This window comes from Arvicola amphibius, chromosome 2, assembly GCF_903992535.2.
Source record: "Arvicola amphibius chromosome 2, mArvAmp1.2, whole genome shotgun sequence".
NCBI lineage: Eukaryota > Metazoa > Chordata > Mammalia > Rodentia > Cricetidae > Arvicola > Arvicola amphibius.
The window spans coordinates 190021562-190043370 of NC_052048.2; the positions used below are offsets into that span (position 1 = coordinate 190021562).

The 21809-nt window shown below is 40.9% G+C and overlaps 1 protein-coding gene across 1 annotated transcript in view; it reads right to left on the reverse strand.

Moving 5' to 3' along the window:
* Nucleotides 1–9868: 9868 nt before the first annotated feature.
* Nucleotides 9869–21809, reverse strand: part of Tpk1 (thiamin pyrophosphokinase 1) — a 332106-nt gene continuing 320165 nt past the window's right edge. The window contains exon 9 of the mRNA XM_038319484.1: nt 9869–11095. Coding sequence (XP_038175412.1) covers nt 10977–11095 — 119 coding nt within the window. The 3' untranslated portion in view covers nt 9869–10976. The remainder of the gene's footprint in view (nt 11096–21809) is intronic.

Consider the following 21809-nt stretch of genomic DNA (forward strand, 5'->3'; position numbering starts at 1 on the left):
TAAAGAAGTAAAGATAATAAAATAAATATTAAACTAGTAGAAAAGGTAGTAGAGTAAGAAAAATAAGCTACATAAAGATGGAATATACACAGAGAATCTGGATTATGTATATTATTGTGTTTTCTTTGAATTTTTGACTGTGAAGGAGCTAAGTACAAAGAGATATTTCATTGTATGGGATGGTAATATAAACCGACATATATATTTTAAAAGTATCTTGAATTCAGAATTCGGGTCTAAGGATTTGTTGCTTTGGAAAAGAGGTTCCTTCTTTTGTTTCCACAGAAGATGGGAACCTATAGATTCCTTTTAGACTAATGTGGTTTGATGGATCAAGATCCCCTCGAATGGTCACAGTGAACACCCCCAAAATTACTTTGCCCAACAAAAAGCAGGAAGAAATTTGTAGAGAACTATGCCCAAATTTCCAAATATTGTTTATAAATATTTGTTTACATTTATAGGGGAATATGCTAAAGAGATTTTCATTGGTATAGATCTTGGTTTATTGATATAAATTTAAGATCCATCATCTATCTATCTATCATCTATCTATCTATCTATCTATCTATCTATCATCTATCTGTTCTTGATTAAGGCATTGTGTTTGTGCAGCTCATTTAAAAATGTAATGGATAATTAAAAAATACAGGTTAATAGATAATCATCTATAATAGTAAAGTTTGTAATCATGTTAGTTAGGTTTTCTAGATGTACAGAGATATATTTCAAATGGATAGTTATTCTTCAAGCCTTTCAAAGACTAACAGAATATGACATTTAAAATGTTTTAATAACTTAGGACTTTTCATGACAACGAGATGCTTCTCCTCCTGGCGGCACCAATCTACTTCAAAAGGATGATGGGCATAAAAGAGATTCCTCATGGAGTTTGTTAGCCATCTGGGCAAAAGACTGCTCTTGCCTGAACTGCTTGATTTTAAGCTGTGTGAGTTGGACATGCGACACCCACAGAGAGATGACTGCTGAACTTGCCTAAAGGTGATATTGTCCTTTGGGGTGTTCCTGCTTCACAAAAGAGTCTTCCAGACATTCTGCAGGACACAGGAGAAAACTAGTGATGGACTTTGCCATTACAAGGCAGAACAGATCTTTGAATTTCCTATTTTATAGAAAAGTCTTCTGGATACTATGGGTCTGTAAGATGAAGACTGGATGCCTCCATGTCACAGAAGAACTTTGGGTGACTGTCCAGGCAGCGAGATGTCTCTGTCAATTCTGGAGTTTTAGAAGTTGCTTACAATGTTCTTCCTGTTAACATAGGTAATATATTCTTCTGGGGTCTTTGATGGGGTTGAAGAATAGATAGTTATAGTTTTCCTTAGTTATGATAAAAGATAAAGTATATATATATATATATATATATAGTAATTCTTGCTTGGTAACTGTCTTGTTATATGTAATTTTACTATGTTAAACTTAAAACCTTCCTTTTTAAACAGACATGGGGAGATGGTATGAAAAGTTCTGTTCATGTGTTGCTTTTATTGGTTAATAAAGAAGCTGTTTTTGGCTAGTGGCTTAACAGAGTAAAGCCAGAGAGGGTTGGCGGAGTCAGGGAGAAGCCATGTAGCTACTGCCAGAGACCGACATGCTGGAACTTTGCCTGGTAAGCCATAGCCATGTGGCAATACACAGATTAATAGAAATGGGTTAATTTAAGATATAAAAGTAAGCCAGAAATATGCTTAAGATATAGGCCAAACAGTATTGTAAATAGTATAGTTTCTGAGTGATTTTTTTTCGTGGCCTGGGAAGCCAGGAACAAAGAAGTGACTTCTGCCAACAAGTAATTGTAAGGCAATGGGAATGATTCAGATGAATGATACTAATATACACAGACAGCTGGAGGACCTTTCTGGGGAAGGGGAACTGTGCATGGTAGAGGAGCCAGTTTTTGTGAGGATGGGGATTGTTCATCTCTGGTCACAGGTAGGAAGATGGAATGTGTAGGAGGAGGAGACAGATGTGGGTGGGTGGGGAGACATGGGACCTCTACAGAGCTCATGTTAACAGCTATGATTTTATGGCAAAGCTAGGCTATTTTTTTTGTTTTTTTTTGAGACAGGGTTTCTCTGCAGCTTTTTTAGAGCCTATCCTGGAACTAGCTCTTGTAGTCCAGGCTGGCCTCGAACTCACAGAGATCCGCCTGCCTCTGCCTCCCGAGTGCTGGGATTAAAGGCGTGTGCCACCACCGCCCGGCCAAAGCTAGGCTATTAACTGAATATGACAAGCATCAGGGAGGAGTTACATCTAGATGAGGAACCAGAATAGGGTAGCCCTTTCTGATTTTTTCCCCACTGTCAGGCAAGCCCTGCAAGGGCATTGTTGTACCTCAGTGGCCTTAATGGTTGGCAGCCAACCTAGTATTTAAGAACAGTTTGTACATCTGGACTGTTCCTTCTAGTTGTAAGGATGCCATTAGTTTGTTTCCTGGCTGCCTGGCAGCTCAGACCCAAAATAATCACACAGGAACTGTATTAATTAAATCACTGCTTGGCCCATTATCTCTAGCTTCTTATTGGCCAGATCTTACATCTTAATTTAACCCATCTCTAGTATCTGTGTATCGCTACGTGGCTGTTGCTTACTGGGTAAAATTCTTAGCATCTGTCTCTAGCCAGGCTACATGGCTTCTCCTCTGACTCTGCCTTCTTCCTTCCAACATTCCGTTTAGTTTTTCCTGCCTACCTCTATTCCCTACACAGGCCGAAGACAGTTTCTTTATTAACCAATGGTATTCACATAATACAGAGGGAAATCCCACATCACCTTTTCTTTTTTATTAAAAGTCAACCCATGGTTACAATGCAATGACAAAGTATTAGTCTGTGGAATTTGCATGTAATAAGGGAGTTTATTGTTAAGTTATAGTCTTCTTTCTGTATTCTTCCAAAAATCATATATTAAATCAAATCCATCTTCACACGAGACCTGACTAGAACATGAAACATCAGTAATATTTTAATTTGGCCCTAAGAAAATCACTGTGAAAGGCATAAGGTTAAAATCATTTCTAATCAAGGCAACACAGACACTAGAAGGTAGTGGACCCAGGTGTCATTCCATCAGACTGAATAATAGTAAAATCTCTTGAATTTCCTTGGGAGCCAATCAGCATAGGTCAGTGTAGAATGAGTTCTAGGCCAGATCCTTATGTGAGTTGGTCCAGCAGTGGAATGGACGCCGCTAGGTCAGGGAGTTTACTATGTCCCCAGGGATCAAGTCCGTTCTACCAAAGGTAGACAGAGGCACAGCTGGCACATTCTTTCCTACAGCATGGAATAGACCTCCTGAAAGTCTGTAGGAGCCTGCTAGGATGGGACAGTTTTCTGAGAGATTACAATATGAATTGGATATTTCTTGTAGCTTGAGTCCTCTTTAACTTCTTATTCTTTATAGCTAATTCACTTTTCTGTGTCCCTTGGATATGAGATATATAATTTTAAGGCTATGGAGCTCAGCACTTATGGTATCAACTCAAGAAGACAGACGGTGACCTGTGGAAAGCCATTGACTCCTGAAATGAAAATGTGTAACGGCAGCATCGGTGTGAATAACATTTATATACTTACAGGCATGCTCACTACTAGACACACATGGTCTAGACAAGAAGTGAAATGATTCACACACACACACACACACACACACACACACACACACACACACACACACACTCAGATTTATGGCATTTTTTTCCAAAGGGGAATTTTTTGTGTGATGTAAAATGCTTAGTTTCTTTGTTATAAAATAATTCCTGCATTTCTACTTGGTGTTAATCTAAAAGAGAATCTATTGGCTTCTTAACACTTTTTTTTAATTCATGAATCACACTGTTCCCTGCCACTCGCATACAAATATTCACCATGACCTTGTTGCTTAATTTCTTGCATTGGAATTGAATAAAAACTTAGACTAAAAGGTCAATTTTAAAATATGCATAATAAATTTCCTGACTAAAAGTGATGCCAGCAACTTTCTGCACCATTTCTTCTTGCCTCATTATTCACATAGGCTTCCCTGAATTTTAAGGAGCAAAATATAAAAGAGCAGTATGTGGACCACTGGGGCCAAGGAAATTTTGTCCATGAATAAGGAGCCAATGGCAGAATGAATGAGATGTCTTAAATTAATGGGGTAGTTGTAGTGGAGAATGTCATTGGGCACTTAAGTCATTCTTACAGAATAAAAAATGGAAGCTTTTATGTTATTTTAAGAAATTCCTTACTTTTAGGACTTTCCCTATATTTGGCGATAATGTCATAGTACTGAAAGCCCCATTATGTTGGAAATAACTGGTTTTTAAATTCCATAAGATGACTGAAATTATCAGGTCTATCCAATAAGATGTGGTGGGATAAGGAGGGAAACTGGCAAAAAGGACAGGCGAGAGGGTGGCTGCACACACAGAAGTCTGCATGCATTCTGCAAATATTCATGAAGTCTATTAATAAAAGTGATTTTTTATAAGATAGACTTTTTGTCGTTGTTGCTCTTTTTTGTTTTGTTTTTGAAAACAGTCTCACTAGCCCAGTTATTCTTGACCTAACTATATATCTGAGGATGACCTTGAACTTCTGATTCTCCGGTCCCCACTCCTGAGTGCTGGAATTACAGGTGGGCACCACCACACCTAGTTTAAATCAAAATAGGATTTTTCTATACCAATAGGTTATTCAATAGAGAACAATGAATCCAGATCCCAAATAATTAGGTTTAGTGTGAGCAGTTCAGCAGGATCTTGGAATACTCAAACTAATTCCATCAGCGTAATCTGGTGTAACAAGTAGATTTAAATACAAATAAAGAGGTCAGAATTGAAGGGCAAGTCCTTAAGTTGTTGGAAACAGCACGAGTTCTAGTAGTAGTCTACCTCAGCCATCTCCAACTGGGAAGTGCTTCAGCTTCAAGAGTTCCAACTCAGGGCAGTTCCCCACCAGTCAGAGAACAGCCTTTACCCTTAGAGCCTTGGTTTTTTATTTATTTATTTATTTATTTATTTATTTATTTATTTATTTATTTTTTTCACGGAAACCATATGTTCCAAGCTCTGTCATTATGTGCTGTGTCTTCCATTGTCCTTTACTCACCGGTTTCAGACAATTTCATAGTCCTTGGCCTTCTGGGTTTGTTTTTTCTTACCTTGATCAAAATATTTGCCTTGGATTGGCGCCTTGGAGCTTTGCCTTGGCCTTGTAAATATTACTTCCTTCTACAGGCAGGAACGTGAAGAATGATTTTACCAGGTCTGTCCAATGTGGAAGTGGGACACAGTTAAGAGAAATGTTAGCATATCTGACGTGTAGACAGCTCAGGACCACATACGGAACAGAACAGGGGTTGCTAGAGGCTGGGAAATGCTTGTGTTCCTGCAGTGTGGTGCAAAGTGGCTGTTTGCTCGCTCAGCAGCAGACTGCATGTCTCCCCTGAACTCATGCAGCAGACAGGTCCCAGATGACAGACGACAAGAAGGACAGATGTGCATGCCTACAGGGGTTTTTAGTCTAGGAAGGATTCATAACGTTAAATAACTCAGCATGAAATTAGTTGTTCAGATGGAACACTGTTCTATCACAGAAGTTTTATACTTATAATTTTTTTATAAGTATAAAACTTATAATTTTATAATTATGTTTTTAAAATTATAACTTAAAATTTTATAATTTTTTTGTTCCCTCCAAGTCCTGTCTTTTAAACATTCTCTCAGTCTTCAGATTTTAAAGGGTATTTCTAAAATAAATAGTTGCTAAGGCACAAGTTACAAATTTCAAGTTCTTTAACTATTACAATCCTTGCTCATATCTGGACGGACTCTGTCCGTGTGGTCTCTTAGAGATTTTGGCTCTCATTGAGAAGCTGCAGGCCTGTTCTGAGGACTCTTCCTTCTCAACTACGAATGAGCATGGGGTCTGTTTATGTTCTCCAAGTTATTTCAGGGTAGATCTAGTTTTTAATTTTGCTGTGTACAGTCCTTGCTTTTAGCACACCGCGAACAAATCCTTGGATGTGTTTATTTACTCATTAGCTGTGAGCAAGAGAGATGTTTCCACGGCCTCTTTCCTGGGCTGTCAGCAGAGTGGTTTTGTATACAGTGGGAAAATAACACATTAGCTCTGAGTCAGTGGGGCGTCAGCAATCACATCTGCTTGGATAACTGTTTTGAGATGAATTTTGAGACTTTGGCTCACCAGAAAAGAAAATCATGACTGATGAGTGAAATCTACTATGGGCAGGGAAGGGCAAACTTGTGCTACCCACAGCTGCCACTTCTTGTCCAGCCCTTAGACAAGGACCCCCTAGGAAGGAATTGGCCCTGTGGCTTAAATTTTAATCTGTACAAAGAAATATATTTTAAAAGTGTCATCAATATCATAAATTTAAGAAATTAGTGTAACCTCAGCACAGGACTCCTATATTCATGCTCACACCTGTTTTTAAAGTAACTCTGTGCAGTTTTCTTTTCTGAGATATGATTTTCAAATATACTGGAGAGCTTTTCAATTTAATGTAAAATTAGAACACATTGTATGTTTCAGTGTGTGTGAGTGAGTGTGTGTGTTTCTCTACAGACGGAGTCATAAGGCAAATATATTCTTTCTGGGTCACGGTGAATGGTTTGAAAGTCACCACTGAGACCGCAATAATCCCAGAGCCTTAGAGGAGTGAAGAATCATTTTTCCCTGAGCGCTGACTTGGTGCATGCCACCAGTCACATCCCATCTATGGGCTGCTTCATTTCAACAGTTCAGTAAACGTGCAGGGAAGCATGACTGTAAGCAGGAATAGTCAGCAAGGCTGGCTCCACATGGGGGTAGACGATGAGAGGTGCGGCCCACACAGAGAGGAGCGCGAGGCAACACTCTTGCGTTATAGCTTCAAAAACACGCAAGCAATGTGCACCTCCTCCTCGTTTCTCTGTGAGTAAGAGTCCTAGTTTCCAATCCCAGTGAAAACTGCCCTGTCCTTTCCCCAGAATACTGCCGTCAGACCCACATCTGCTTCTACCTCACTCACCTCTCACATCTCCTAGTCACGTGAGACTTCGATCATTGAAAAGCCAATCACTGTTGCTGTTGGCTCAGACCAAGCTACCGCTATGGGTAGCCAGGGCTATTTCATGGACCAGTCACTAGATGACAGACGCTGCAAACTGATCAAGGGAGGAAGGAACTGATCTAAGCCAAGGTTCAAGAAGCATGACCCAACTTGCATTTTCCATTATAGCTACAGGCTGCAGGTCAGGGGCTGACCCGAATAGGGGCTTAGAGAGAATTCCTTGCAGGGTTGACTTTATCCTTTGTACCTGAGCCCTCATTGTTTGCAGGCTCATATTATTGCTATAAAAGGCGAACATTTGTTTAGGTGAGTCAGATAGTCACAGAGATGGGGACTGCCCCTGTGTAGTTTCAAATATCAGGCAGGGGTTGTTGTAACACCAGCAAGCAGTTCTTCAGTTGTCAGCAGGAACTGGGGATGTGAGCCTTTGCTTTGAGAGAATGCCTGAGGTAGTCATCCGGTGTTTCTGGTATGATTCACAGGTGATAGTCTGGATTAAGTATCCATCTCCACTGACCCCAGTGTTTACATGTTCACCAAGCTTCATTAAAGTTTACACACACACACACACACACACACACACACACACACACACACACACACACACACTACACTGGTGCTTGCAGGTTAAATAAGCTTTAATAGTAAACTTTTTAAATGATGGACATGTCTTTTGCTTGTAATGAATAAGCTTCTATTATGAACCTATAGCAGTCTACAAACTGGAAGATGGAGACATAGCTGAGCCTCTACTGGGTAGAGAGTGCTGGCAAAGGAGATGCTGCCTGCCCGGCTTTTGCTCTGTCTCCTTTCCCCTTCTCATTTCATTTGTGACAAGTATTGTTTGTGGCAGCACCTGGAGGTCTTGCACAAGCTTTCCTGCTGAATCAGTGAAAGAGCCTGGCTGCTCCTCTCTCCTGCAGAGCAGCATCTGTCTCTTGGGAATGGAAGGGATGCATGGAACCTCTGAGCTCTGCATTTGTACTAAGAAGATGCGGAAGGTCCTAGACATGAGCCTGTCACCATGGCACCAATGTGATCCTCAACTGTCCCATTTCATTTCTTCCTGCTCCTCAGAGGTCTTTCTCTATCACTTCTCTTTATCTTCTCTACTACAGAAGACACACAGTTCACTACTGGCTCTTTTTCTCCAGCAACTAGATACCCATGATGCAAGTTATCTTTATTTTGGTCTTTTCTAATTCCTACAAAGCTGTTAGGTAAGACAAGCAATTCTTATTTTTATAAATAAAGCAAGGGGGATCCAAAATGATGGAATAAAAAGCACTGGTTCAGGTTGTTTAGAGAGTAATGTCCATGAAGAAAAGATAGAGGGAGAACTTAATATGACTGACTGTTGTTTGAAATCAGATGTGAGATTTATTTATTAAAAATTTCCACCTCCCCTCCTTCCATTTTCTTCCCATTCCCCCCTCCCCCTCCCTCTCTAATCCTAAGAGAAGTCAGGGTACCCTGCCCTGTGGGAAGTTCAAGGCCCTCCCCCCTCCATCCAGGTCTAGGAAGGTGAGCATCCAAACAGACTAGGTTCCCACAAAGCCAGTACATGCAGTAGAATCAAATCCCAGTGCTATTGTCCTTGGCTTCTCAGTCAGCCTCCATTGTCAGTCACATTTAGAGTCCAGTTTGATCACATGCTTGTTCAGTCCCAGTCCAGCTGGCCTTGGTGAGCTCCCATTAGATCAGTCACACCGTCTCAGTGGGTGGACGCACCCCTTGTTCATGTTCTCCCTCCTTCTGCTCTTCATCTGGACCTTGGGAGCTCAGTCCAGTGCTCCAATGTGGGTCTCTGTCTATATCTCAATCCATCGCGGGATGAAGGTTCTATGGTGATATGCAAGATATTCATCAGTGTGGCTATGGGACAAGGCCAGTTCAGGCACTCTCTCCTCTGTTGCCCAAGGACCTAGCTGGGGAAATCCCCTTGGACACCTGGGAACCCCTCTAGAGCCAAGTCTCTTGTCAGTCCTAAAATGGCTCCCTTAATTAAGATACCTTCTTTCCTGCTCCCATATCCACCCTTCCTCCATCTCAACCATCCCACTCTCCTAAGCTCTCCCCAATCCTCCCCTTCTCCCTTCTCTCTCCCCTTCTCCCCTTCCTCCTGCCCCACCCCCAACCCCACCCCCATGCTCCCAACTTTTGCTTGGCGATCTTGTCTACTTCCAATTTCCAGGGGGATAAATACGTTTTTCTTTGGGTTCACCTTATTATTTAGCTTCTCTAGGATCACAAACTATAGGCTCAATGTCCTTTGTTTATGGCTAGAATCCACTAATGAGTGAGTACATACCATTTTGCATACAAATGGATGGAAATAGAAAACACTTTACTGAGTCAGATGTGAGATTTAACTATGAATTATACCTCTTTATTAACCCTTTGAGTAGAAATACTGTTTATGAGAGATAGGTCATGATGAAATACAAATGATAAAATTAAACATTTTCTTAGAAAACCACTAAAGACATGCATAATGATAACTGTTTTTATTGACATCCAGATTTTAGTATCACATATTTGCATAAATAATAACAATAATTCTAAGAATTTCTGTGCAGAACATGGTGTTGGTTCAACTGATCTCTTTTCTTTCTTTATTTATGTTTTAAGCCTTAAACTATTGTAGCACCAAGAAGACGGTGACACAGTCATGGATAAATACAAAATGGTGGGCAGGTGATCCTTAAGTCATAGGTTGTTTGGCAAGGTGTAGTTTAACCAATGGTATAGGAGAAGGTAGGAAGATGAGTAGGAGACGAGACATCATGAAAGAGACATAATTATGCACCAGCAAGCTTATCTGCTCTACAACTGTAATGTGTTAGCATTTAGAGTTCGTAGCTGGGATTCTTTCCCACACTCAATGATTACAGCCCCTTCTACTTCACAGCTAGAAGAGGGTCAGGAACCAGGCACATGGTGGACTAGGATGAAGAAACAGGCCTCAGGAGCTGATTCCTCAGCAAGCTGTGTTCATTTATCTCCAAAGCACACTAATTTTCTGGTGATTTCAGGAAACGTATAGTCCACGAATTAATTTTCATCTTTTAGTGTGAGGTATGTTAAAAGTGACTGAGTATTTAAGATAAAGATTTCTCCGCAAAAACCTTATGGGTGTGTAACATGATTTTCATAAAGGCCTGTGCATTTCCAAAACTCAGAGTGCTTACTTTTAAGTTTTGGGGTGTTAATGTATGAGGGCCTCATGAATTACCACTTCTCATTTACCCACAGCCCATGTAACTGCTTGCTTTCAAATCTAACTATTAAGTCAGTGATTCTTATCCTTTAAAACATCATGTCAAAATGAAACGGTGCCATCCTGTCATAGCACGGGAAGATGATATACATTACAGAGAGGACTCCGATGGTAGGAGATACTCAGAGGTAGGTAGCCCTCGTTGTCAGGCATTTAAGGAAGTGCTAGACTCCAAGGCAACACTGACAACAGTTTTTGGTGCTTCGAAATTAAAAAGAGATATTTTTAAGGTAAATGGACTGATTAATTAAATGAAAATGAGCAGAACTAAATTATATAATTTAATGATTTACATTAGCTTTCCAATATAGCATAATAAAGCTTATTTACTTTGATAGAACATAATTTTCTCTTAATCTAAAATTGAGATACCATTTATAGAAAGTTTAAACACCAACATCTCTATTTTGTGGTACTGAGGGTTGATCCCCAAGGCCTTGCCCTTGTGCAGCAAGTGCTCCTCTGCTCAGCTGTACCCTAACCCCAACATCTTGACAGCTCAGAGCTTCCTATGGAAACATTTAGAACTCGGCACACTGAGGTGATTGTTCACAGTGAACAATGAACCACTGAGCAGATAAGGGAAGGCAGAGGCACATGATGGGTGTCACCCTATAGGTTAGATTTTGATGGCCATGGTCCAGAGAAGAGGGTGGTCAGTTTCCACAGTCACGACCCCAGACCCATCGTAGGTGTTAGAAGTACTGACCAGCGTTCCAAAGGCAAGCACATCATTTGCTGTGGGGAAAAAAGAGAAGCAGATCAGTTAAAAATTTGTCCACAGTAGTGAAAAATAAATTGTCTCAGTGTAGACCAAGTTTGTCAACAGCTACAATGATACAGCTGGGAATATACTTTGATAGATGTTATACAAAAGCAGAATGGAGGAAATACATGGTGTAGGGTTTTAAACCTACGAATTTCTACAATGTTCTCTACCCATTCTCAGAACTTGTCATTATATCATTAACTGTTCTGGGCTATACATTATTATTGAAAATAGATTAATTACCCACTCCCCACTTTTCTTTATGAATTCTAAACTCAAAACACATATCTGTAATGTGACATTTACTTTCTTGCTTGCCTGGGTAAGTTTTATTTATTTTTTTTTGATGGCACAGAAATAACATTTTATAAAACCATTAACCTCTAGAAGGCACAGTACAAGTCATAGGGGACAGAAAACTAGATCCCTAAAAAAGTATGGAGTTGGGTCATTATTTTTAACTCATAAAGAAATGCCATGGTGAGCATGGCTTACGTTCTGGAAAATTAATGGGAACACAAAGGTCAAACCTACTTTCAGATGTGCAATATCGTGGAAGTTACAAACTCAGCTCAAGACGAAGGCAGGAGATAAAATTATCCTTCAAGCTGCTTAACCATCTGAGTGAGGTGTAAGTCTGACTTGTGTCGTTGGACTTTGCATATGTCTTAGTTGGGGGTTTCTATTGCTGTCAAGAGACACTATGACCATGGCAACTCTTATAAAGGAAAACATTTAATTGGGGTTGTCTTACAGTTGAGAGGTTCAGTCTATAATCATCATGTTGGGACAGGGCAGTGTGGAGGCACACATGATACCAGAGAAGGAGATGAGACTTCCACATCTTGCGCAGGCAACAGGAGGTGAACTGACACACTGGATATGGTTTTAGACCTCAAAACCTGCTTCCAAAGTGACACACTTCCTTCAGAAAGGCCATACTATTCCAACAAAGCCATACCTCCTAATAATGCCACTCTCTATGAGCTTATGGGGGCCTCTTGCATTCAAACTACCACAGTATATTTATATATCTTTCAGATTCACATATGTAAGTATGTATTTTATTTCCTAAGAGCACCTTGGCACAAGTCAGCAGCTTCTCCCTTGCTTATTCAGGACATTTCATTTCATCAGTGTGACTTCAAACGACTGTCCTGCAAATATCCTTTGATTAACAGGATTTTCTTGGCTAACATGTGACTAGAAACATAAACCAAAGCGAAGCAGAAAGTGCCCTTTCCTTCAGATTCTAACTCTGCAGTTCATGCTTGAGAAAAACGTCAGTTACAAGGCTCAGTCTCCACTAGAGGGGGCCTGCTGTCTTCCTCACAGGACATCTTGAAAATGCAATTTAAGTCCCCAGTACTGCCAAGTCAAATCACAGTACTGGGTAATTTTTTTTTAAAAATTAAAATATATGTTATTTGCTTTTTGTAGTTGTCATGTCTTTACTAATGCAAGCAAGAAGCCATAAAATAGAACTGTCTGGGTGTGCAGAGTGGCTTTCTTATGAACACTACTGTAGCATGTAGTGCACTGCAAGAAGCTTGTTTCTTCTGATCTGGAGCTTAAGGAGATGCGGTTTCTAAGTGAAGGGGATACACGCATCAGTATTTGCAGACAGACACTGTTACATGATGTAGATAGTGGGGTTTGGGTGGGGGTCATGGTGGGGTTTACAACAGTCTACTTGCTAACCCTGGATGACATCATGCTTCCTATAAGACTGCCCCCACAGCCCCGTGGCTTTCTTAGACACATCCCAGAACTAGGGGTACAAAGTTTTACAAATTTTGTAGGGGGCAGTGTGGACTTTTGATAAATCATAAGGGCAAAAGAGGGAGCTTTAGAAGCTCTGCTAATTTCAAAGAGGAATCTCTACAGTGAGGAACCGAGTACACACAGTCATCTGAAACTGACACAATGTGTTGTAAGTCTGGAAACCAATTAGAGGAAAATCCTAGTCTTAACTGAGCTCAAAAGATAACATTATAAAATTGTTGCTGTAGTTGACAGCTGTGCATTAATTTCATTCTGATTTTGTGAGGGCTAAGACTTCTAGGCTTTCAGAGGTAGGAAAGCACATCATGCACCTTTCTTTTTCTACAATAGGATGCATCTTAATCAGTTTTCAAAGGCGAAAAGAACTGAAATGGCTGTGTTAGGACACACAGGATCAAAGTCTTTTCAGAAAACACTTTAGTGAGCAAGGCAATGATAATTTAGGTTTTATTCTATAATATTTGCTATTGTATCAACAGCTAATTAACAGCAATAAGTATGTGTGATAAGCTCCCAGCTTACAAATAATAACTGAGAGTAGAAAATAAAATGAATAATCTGAAATGCAGAACAATTTATTTAAACTTACAAGGTCAGTGGCCTGAGTAGGACCTGCTGCTGTTGAATTGCTAAATGGACATACTGTGCATGTCAAGTTGCCTTCTCAGTACTTAGATCTGAGCATATAGATCAGTGTTGCTGTCTACTTTGGTCACAGATGCTTCCTTTTGGAATGAGTGGTGGTTACTGCAGAGACTCATAATTGCTCAGCGTGCTGAGAATGGTTGAATGCTCAGCCTGCAATGGGACATCTGTGTCAGGCCCTCCAAGGCTCAGGGAACTTCCCAGAAGAAAGGGTGGGAAGAAAGCAAGATCAGGAGGAGGAAGAGTGCTTTTGCTGCGGGACTGCGTCTTCTGCGCATGGCGTGGACACTGTTCTCTTTGACACATTATTTGCAAAGACTGCACAAATTTGGATCCATCAACAATTACACCATGGACAGGGTTTCATATTGTCGAGAACTAGACCTCAGAACTACAAGTAATACTCTTAAGACATTTCCACCTTCTGTCCCATGTTCTCTAGGGGTGAGGATGAGAACTCTAGGGGTGAGGGCTTGCAGAGAAAAGGAATCTTTCTGTCAAAACATTGGGAACCCCTTCACGAGGAGGACAGAGGTGAGCGAAGTTACTGTGGTCTCAGTTTCCTTAACTGTAGAATGTGAATAATAATCTCTACTTCACAGGCATGGTACACAGAATACAGGATCCAATTTCTAACATAAAATAAATACTCAAGATTTTCTCTTCATTTTGTTTTCTCTGGCTATTCTACTGAAAGAGCATGATAGGATTATCTCTTAAAATCAGAAGAAAGAGACGCATACTGATTGAAGCAGTTAGCAAATGCCATCATGCAAATGATTAGCATATAGCTGGCTGAGTAGAATGAATTAAACTCACATGTTTTCTAAGCTAGCTTCTGTGAAATACTTAAAATCATTCTGGGTGCCACCTTGGTCAGATATATGTATGCCTTTGTTTGTTTTCTAGATACAGTTGGTCCTCTAAATATGTAAGCTCTATATTGGTGGGTTGAAATCTGTGACTGTCCTGGACATGTACAAACTGTTTTTCTTAGACTTATATCTTGAACAGTACAGTACAGAAACTACTTACGTTTCACTTACATTATAAAAGATACCACAAGGGACTGGACCTGGGGGGAGTTGGGAGGACCTTGGTCTTAGCATAGAGTGGGGAACTCTGATGGCTCCTTGGCCTTGAGAGGGAGGGAGGGGAGGTATGGGTGGAGGGGAGGGGAGGGAAGGGGGAGAAGGAGGGGAGGGAAGGGGGAGGAGGAGGGAAAGAGACGGAAATTTTTAAATATAAAAAAAATAAACCATGAGAAAAAAAAAAGATACCACAAGCAATCTATTCCTTGTTGTGAAGAGTCTAGCTTACTTAAAGTAGATGAAGGGTATGTATAGATTGTGTGCAAATACTGTGCCATCTTATAGAAGATGGCTCGAGAATCTTCACCACATGGTACTCATGGGAATCCTGGGACCAGGCAGCATGGACATGGAGGGATAATGACATTTATTAGAGTTGGAATGCAGCAGCTATCAGGGATCAAAGATGAGAGTCTCTGCACCTAAGGTTCTCATGTTTTAGTAAAAATGACAAAGACAGGATGAACACTGTCATCTGTCATACCAGGGAATAGTGTCTCTTGGCTTCATTACATAGAATCTGATTATCATTCCACATAAATGTTTAGCCTCACGTGGCACATTATAAAAGGCACCACGACACTCGATGTAAGTTATTTCAGATGATTAAACCCTGGGTCAACAGATACTTGAATTCTCAACATGCTCATTCCCAAGGGCTGATTTCACTGCCCTCTAGGCCAAGGAATACCTAGAAGAAACTGTAGGAAGACTACTGAAAAGTAAAACTTTAAATAAACCAAACTTAAAAGTTTCATAAGAACACACCCTGCAACTGATAGGGCTAATGAAGAAGTAGAGTACTGCTGGAGCTGTGGCAGATAATCTACTTGGAGTCCTTTAAAGCACTGCTTCTCCTTCTTATCCTCTTACCTCACATCTAGCCATGCCATTCCTATGGGAAGCAATAACTATGAATGATCCTAACTGGCAATGGGGTAACTATCAGATAAAACAAAGCAAAACACATCCCCAGACCTAGCCACAAATCTTGGCATAGCAGTTAGGGCTCCTTATCACCTGGCTATTTCTTACCTACTTTCCAGCTATTCTATGCAGGTACCTATTCCTTGACGACATCATGAATTTTCCACTTTCATGGAAAATTTTGTGTTCCCTCCAGGAACAAATCTAGCCTCTCTTCTGCAAATTGAATCCATATAGTCTGAACTCGCAGGTCCGATCCTAGTCTCCATCACTCTTCACCTTACAGCGACTGAATTCATAGTTCTTTGGTGGAAAATGACTTGGTTCCTCCCCTAGACCACACTTTGTGTTAGAGCCGACTATCCAGAATCCCAGTTTAGGGCAGAAAAAGTGCCCGGTGAGCCTGAAACAAGCTGCTGCAAAAATAAGAAAATGATCCAAAACCCATTTGGACATGTCAAAAGGACTGAGTGGCTGGGACAGTGTGAGGTAGAAAATAATACTGAGGGAAATGCATTACAATACATTTAATAACGAAAAGAATCCCCAAAGGCAGAAGGAGAGAAGAAAATTTCTTCAAAGAAGAGTGTGGACTCTCGGGAAGGAATGACAGAAAGTCACTATTTTGCAGCACCCAGTGTAATAACTGGGTCAGGCAGAAGCTATTAGTGCTAAATCACCAGCTGAAATGATGCTGGGGAGCGGGTGATCACACAGTACCAAAGTACCACTCCCATGCTGTTTTCAATTTCAGAAGAACAAAGGCAACAGCCAGATCTTGGCACTTTTCAGATCTGAGCCAGAAGATCAATGATCAAGCAGCATCAGTAATAGAAGGACAAACAGTGGTCACATGCCTCCCGAGCGGATGCAGTTTCATGTAGGTATTGCTTTTTGCTCCAAAATGCTTGACCGGAATCTAAAACAAGATAATGAAACTGAGAAATACTGACTGTGGGGTGAAGAAATTAGCTCCTAGAAATCAGCTGCTAGGACGCTTCAAAATAAGCCTCATGAACCTCCAAATCAGTGGAGGGACTTCTCTGGTTGACAGAATAAACGGGCATGCCAATTAAAGACAACGCATGCCTTTTAAAAAGTAAGTCTCGTATTTTAAACACTTAAAAAAGCAACTGGACACCTAGAGACTATCTGTTTATGGTCTGGGTGCCGCTGTCCTATGAGGGCTATATATTCTTTTGGGTAGTGGGTAACAGAACTTTAGTCATGTGAGAAGATGTGCTGGTCCTCAGGAGAAGGCTGGAGGGAAGGCCAGGGAGAGTGAGGAAGTACTGCCTTCTTACCTGTTTCCCCACGAGATCAATTAATGCCATGGCTGGGAAATGCTCACTGACTTGCATTAAGTTCAATTTGTATTGAAGACAATTTGTCAGATCCAGACAGAGGTTGTGTACTTGAGATTCAGCTCCCTAGAGAGGCTTCGGATCGCGAACACTTAGCCTGGGATAAGGCAGTTGGCACAGGGAAGCTGCCCCAGGACAGCCTTTGCTTACTCTTTGATGTAAAGGGTCTGGAAGCTGCCTGTACTATCCAGGAGCTGCACTGGGACAAAGGTGAGTGAAACTTGTTCTTATGTATGCCTCTGATAGTCACGTGGTGCCTCCCTCTGAACTTTATCTCCCCAAACCCTGACCACTGGACACTTCCTGAGGTGAGCACTCTGCCCTTCTGTAGCCTAATGAGGAATCATGAAATGCAGGAAAGCAAGGAAGGCCCACCCTTCCCGTCAGTCAGTAGTCCCGGACCTCCCAGCCTTTGTCTTGGACTCAGCAGTCACACACCCTCGCTGGAGGCCTGGAAGACGCTTTGGGATTTCAGATGCTCCCTTATTTTTTTCCTTTCAATATTTTATTTTTAAATTTTTACTTTTTTTACTCCAACTCAGCCTGCTTTCCAATAACACAATTAGACCAGAAATGTTCTGTGAATTGGAGGAATTAAAACTAAGTATTCTAGTTTGGAACCGTCTTCCAAGATCAGTATTTTCAAATGTTCAGATCTGCCTAAAATAAGCAAAATCCATGTTTCTTTGTTAAAAAAACATTCCCTGATATGTTATATTAATAGTATGTTCAATTCACATCAGGTTCTCTGGCAGTTAAAGATATAATCCGAGTCACTTGAAGAAACAGAAAAAGTCCACAGTGTCTATGAGACAAAAATGACAGCTCACATCCATAAGATATGACCAGTTTGCATGAATTATTTTGGCTAACCTGTATAAAACTGCCTGGAAAATTTCATTGTGAAAAGCTAGCTTGAGATTTACACATGTGTGCAGAGAATACTGAGCCACACAGCACAAGGACTGCTCTCCTGAACTCGGGATCTGCAGAGAATACTGAGCCACACAGCACAAGGGCTGCTCTCCTGAACTCGGGATCTGCAGAGAATACTGAGCCATACAGCACAAGGACTGCTCTCCTGAACTCGGGATCTGGGACTCAGCACAGCCTCCTGCGCACACTGACTTGCCTGACTTGCCGGAAACTATCCACACAACTGTGAAAATTGTGACAGCGTATAGTAAGGATGACATCCAGATCCAGGTCTAGATCCAGGTCCTCCTCCGTGGCTGGAGAACAGCGCAAGTCATTGTGTGAAGCTGGGTCTCAGGGCCACCATGGAGAACAGAGAACTAAGCTTTCTATTCTACTACTGTAAGATCCTATGATTTTTGAGGAAAAAAAAAATCCTCAGGCAACCTCAGCATCCATTAGAAGATGCCAATAATATGTGCTGCAGTTATTTCTCACCCTGGTAAGGTGAAGACGGATGAGTTAATGCCTGCAAAGAGCTCTGACTTCTCCAAAAAAAGGACTGGAAATCTATTATATCATCCTTTCATCTGCACCAAGGAGGCTTTGAAGTCACATTTGCTTCCATCTTTCAAATGTCAACTGAGATTATTATGAGTATATCAAAAAATGCAAATGGCACAGGAAAGTGAAGAAAGACGGGGAGATGTGAGGGAGCACAGCATTAATGCATAATGTCAAATGTGCAGCTGGCTCCTAACTCCAATAAGTGAAAGGCATAATTCCTGTTCCTCAGAATTTAATAATCAAACCAACTAACCTCAAACAGGTAAACAAAAAGCAACCAGCATAAATACGTGGGGTGAAGGAGTTAAAAGGACCTTTACTGCAGGATGCTAAGCTACCTTCCTCAGATCAGAGCAACAGAAAAGGAGCCTTAGGGTTTTCATTGTTGTGAAGAGATGTCATGACGATAACCACTCTTCTAAAGAAAACATTTAATTGGTGTGGCTCACTGACGATTTCAGAGCTTCAGTTTATTATCACCATGAAGGGAAGCACGGCAGAGTGCAGGCAGATGTGGTGCTGGAGCTGAAAGTGCTACACCTTGCAGGAAACAGAAAGTTGACTGAGACACTAGGTGGTATCCTGAGCATAGGAATCCTCAAAGCCCATCTCCACAGTGACACATGTCCTCCAAACAAGGCCACACCCACTTCAACAAATCCTCCTAATCATGCCATTCCCTGTGAGACTATGGGGGCCAATTACATTCAAACTACCATAGAAGGAAAGGGAAAAATTGGAGACATTCTTGTGAAAAACCAAATCAGAACTGTTGGAAGAACAAACTTGTCTGCCTACAATTTGAACCAATCTATTTACCTGGTTCTACCCCGGCCTATTTATGCCTCATGATTACATTGACTTGCCATCAAAACCAGAAGGACATATCTCACCTGTGATCACTAACTACTTACAAACAGGCTACTGCATGTGGCGGAAGCATCTGGATTAAGCTTTCCTGTTGGGAAGAGATGCACGTTTGAAGCTATGGAAGCTGTGAAAGCCACTGTTCTACTGTGGATTGAGACATGACAAGAAGTAACCACAGAAACAATGTTCTGTGGTCCTAAGAGAAGAGGGAGGGAGATCTTGTAAGTCTCCTCTAGAGACACTGTTGCCACCCTTAGAGGTAACATAAGAAAATGCTCTCTCACACACCTCAAAACTGATTTCTCGGAGCTTATAGCTCTCCCTGTGGCACTTATGATATCACGGTGGCAGCTGTATGCACCTACATTAACTGTTCACCTGTCCTCATGTTCTACCTTAGCATAGGATGTGTGATCTGGAACGGCCTTACCTACTAGCTTCATGGCTTACCACATGCAAAGACAAAGCTGTTCTACCTCATTACGGTTGCTGGGGCTCCACTTTCCTCCTGCACCATATGGCTTAGGCAATGTCTAGAGCCAGTCATCTAAATCCAGACACTTCATTTCAGGGTGGAGAAATAACTCCAGATACCTCACTGATCTTGGACACAGCAGTGGAACTAAGTCTCCAGTCTCTGGTGTTCTGTCCTCTTTATCACAACACTGTCTGTGTCCTCAACACACCAGAGAGAGCTGGGAGCTGTTTTGGATTAGTTGATCAAAATTAAATGGCCTGTGTTACTTATTTACTACTTAAATTAGTTGAAAAATATAACTGTGTTTTTAAAGTTTTTTTTCAGTGCTTGTAGATTGACTTAACATTGTAGGTTTGAATCCTAGAGCACAACTGACTCATGGGTGTCCCACTCCCGACTTTTTAATAAGGTAGAGACCACGGGATTCAGACACAAAATCCTTAACTGAGGCACTTTATACTGAATATTTTATTATTTTTTCAGTACCAGTTCCGTTGTAAAATGCTGAAGGATGTCTTATCCTCAGTTCTAGACAATGTTGACTAAAGTAGTCTTGATCGTCTTCATAAGGAAGAAAGACGGGATGGTCAAATGGTCATAGTTGCTAAGTTCAGGCTCAATATTTAGATTTCAATCAAAATACTTTGCTACATCTATAAGCATTCCATAAAAATTAAAGGGGCCGGAGATGGTTTAGTGGTTAAGTGCACTGACTGCACTTATTCCAGAGGACCTGGGTTTAATTCAGGAACCCACATGGCAGCTCACAAGTGTCTATAACTAAAGTTTCAGGGGATCAAACACCCTCACAGACAAAACACTAATGTATAAAAAATAAAAATAAACCAACTGTCAAAAAATTAAAGATGGAATTCAGTAGTCTATCTTCACTTTTCAACGTGGGAAAAGCATTTCATGATACAAGAAGGAATTACTGCAAGTCTTTACTTGTGATTCTAGGGATATATTCTAATAAATGTTGTTATTAGAAAAGTGGTAAAAAATTCATTGCAACTAAAAGAATAAAAATGAAGGTTTTCAAGAAATTTCTCATTAATGACAATGAGATAATTTAAAAAAAATAGTTATTTATTTATTATGTATACAATGTTCTGTCTGTGTGTATGTCTGCGGGCCAGAAGAGGGCACTAGACCTCATTACAGATGGTTGTGAGCCACCATGTGGTTGCTGGGAATTGAACTCAGCACCTTTGGAAGAGCAGGCAATGCTCTTAACCACTGAGCCATCTCTCCAGCCCCGACAATAAAATAAATTTGATTTTGGAGAAAGAAATGAGAAAAAATTTTAATATTGAAAAAATTTCATAAAAGCTGAGCTATACTGTCTTTTTGTACAAGCTGGCATGATGATAAGCCATCACATCCGAGGCTCAGGAAACCCTGTCTATTGCATCTGACATCCTATGGCTCGTGTCTCTGTCAAGGTGAAAATTATCTCTAAGATTAAATTATTCCTTTTCATTGGTGATGCTGTATAATACAGTTGGATCCTACAGACGAGGATCCTACAGATGCTGCTCCCGAGTTCAGGTGTCTGACACAGTGCTTCAGGTGTGCCTTGCTGCCCCTCCTTCCTGCAGCCCCTTCTCATTCAGACACGTGGCCAGACAGTGGTGGAGCTCATCTTGCTTCAGGGTTTTCATTATTCCTGTTTTATTTTGTTCAGTACTGAAATACTCATCAGCAGTCAATAAAGCTTCTTTACTACATTTGTCATTTCAGTGAGGCCATTATCTTCTATTTTACATTTCTGAATCAAAGAGAAATAGCCGCTTTAAAAATTCTTCCAGAAACTCCGGCTTCTCCTTTCGAGTAATATTTAGCCTTGCATGGCTTTCGCAGCATGTAGAGAGGGTAGTAGGTGTTAGGAGCAGTCAAGGTAGCTTTACATAAATGATTTCACGTGCGACAAAAGCTGTAATGTCAAGGTGAGAAACCATCTTCTATTCTAAGTGTTAGGTATCAAATACGTTGGACCTTATGATATTGCAACAGGCTTAATGCTGCAGCCTCCAGATGC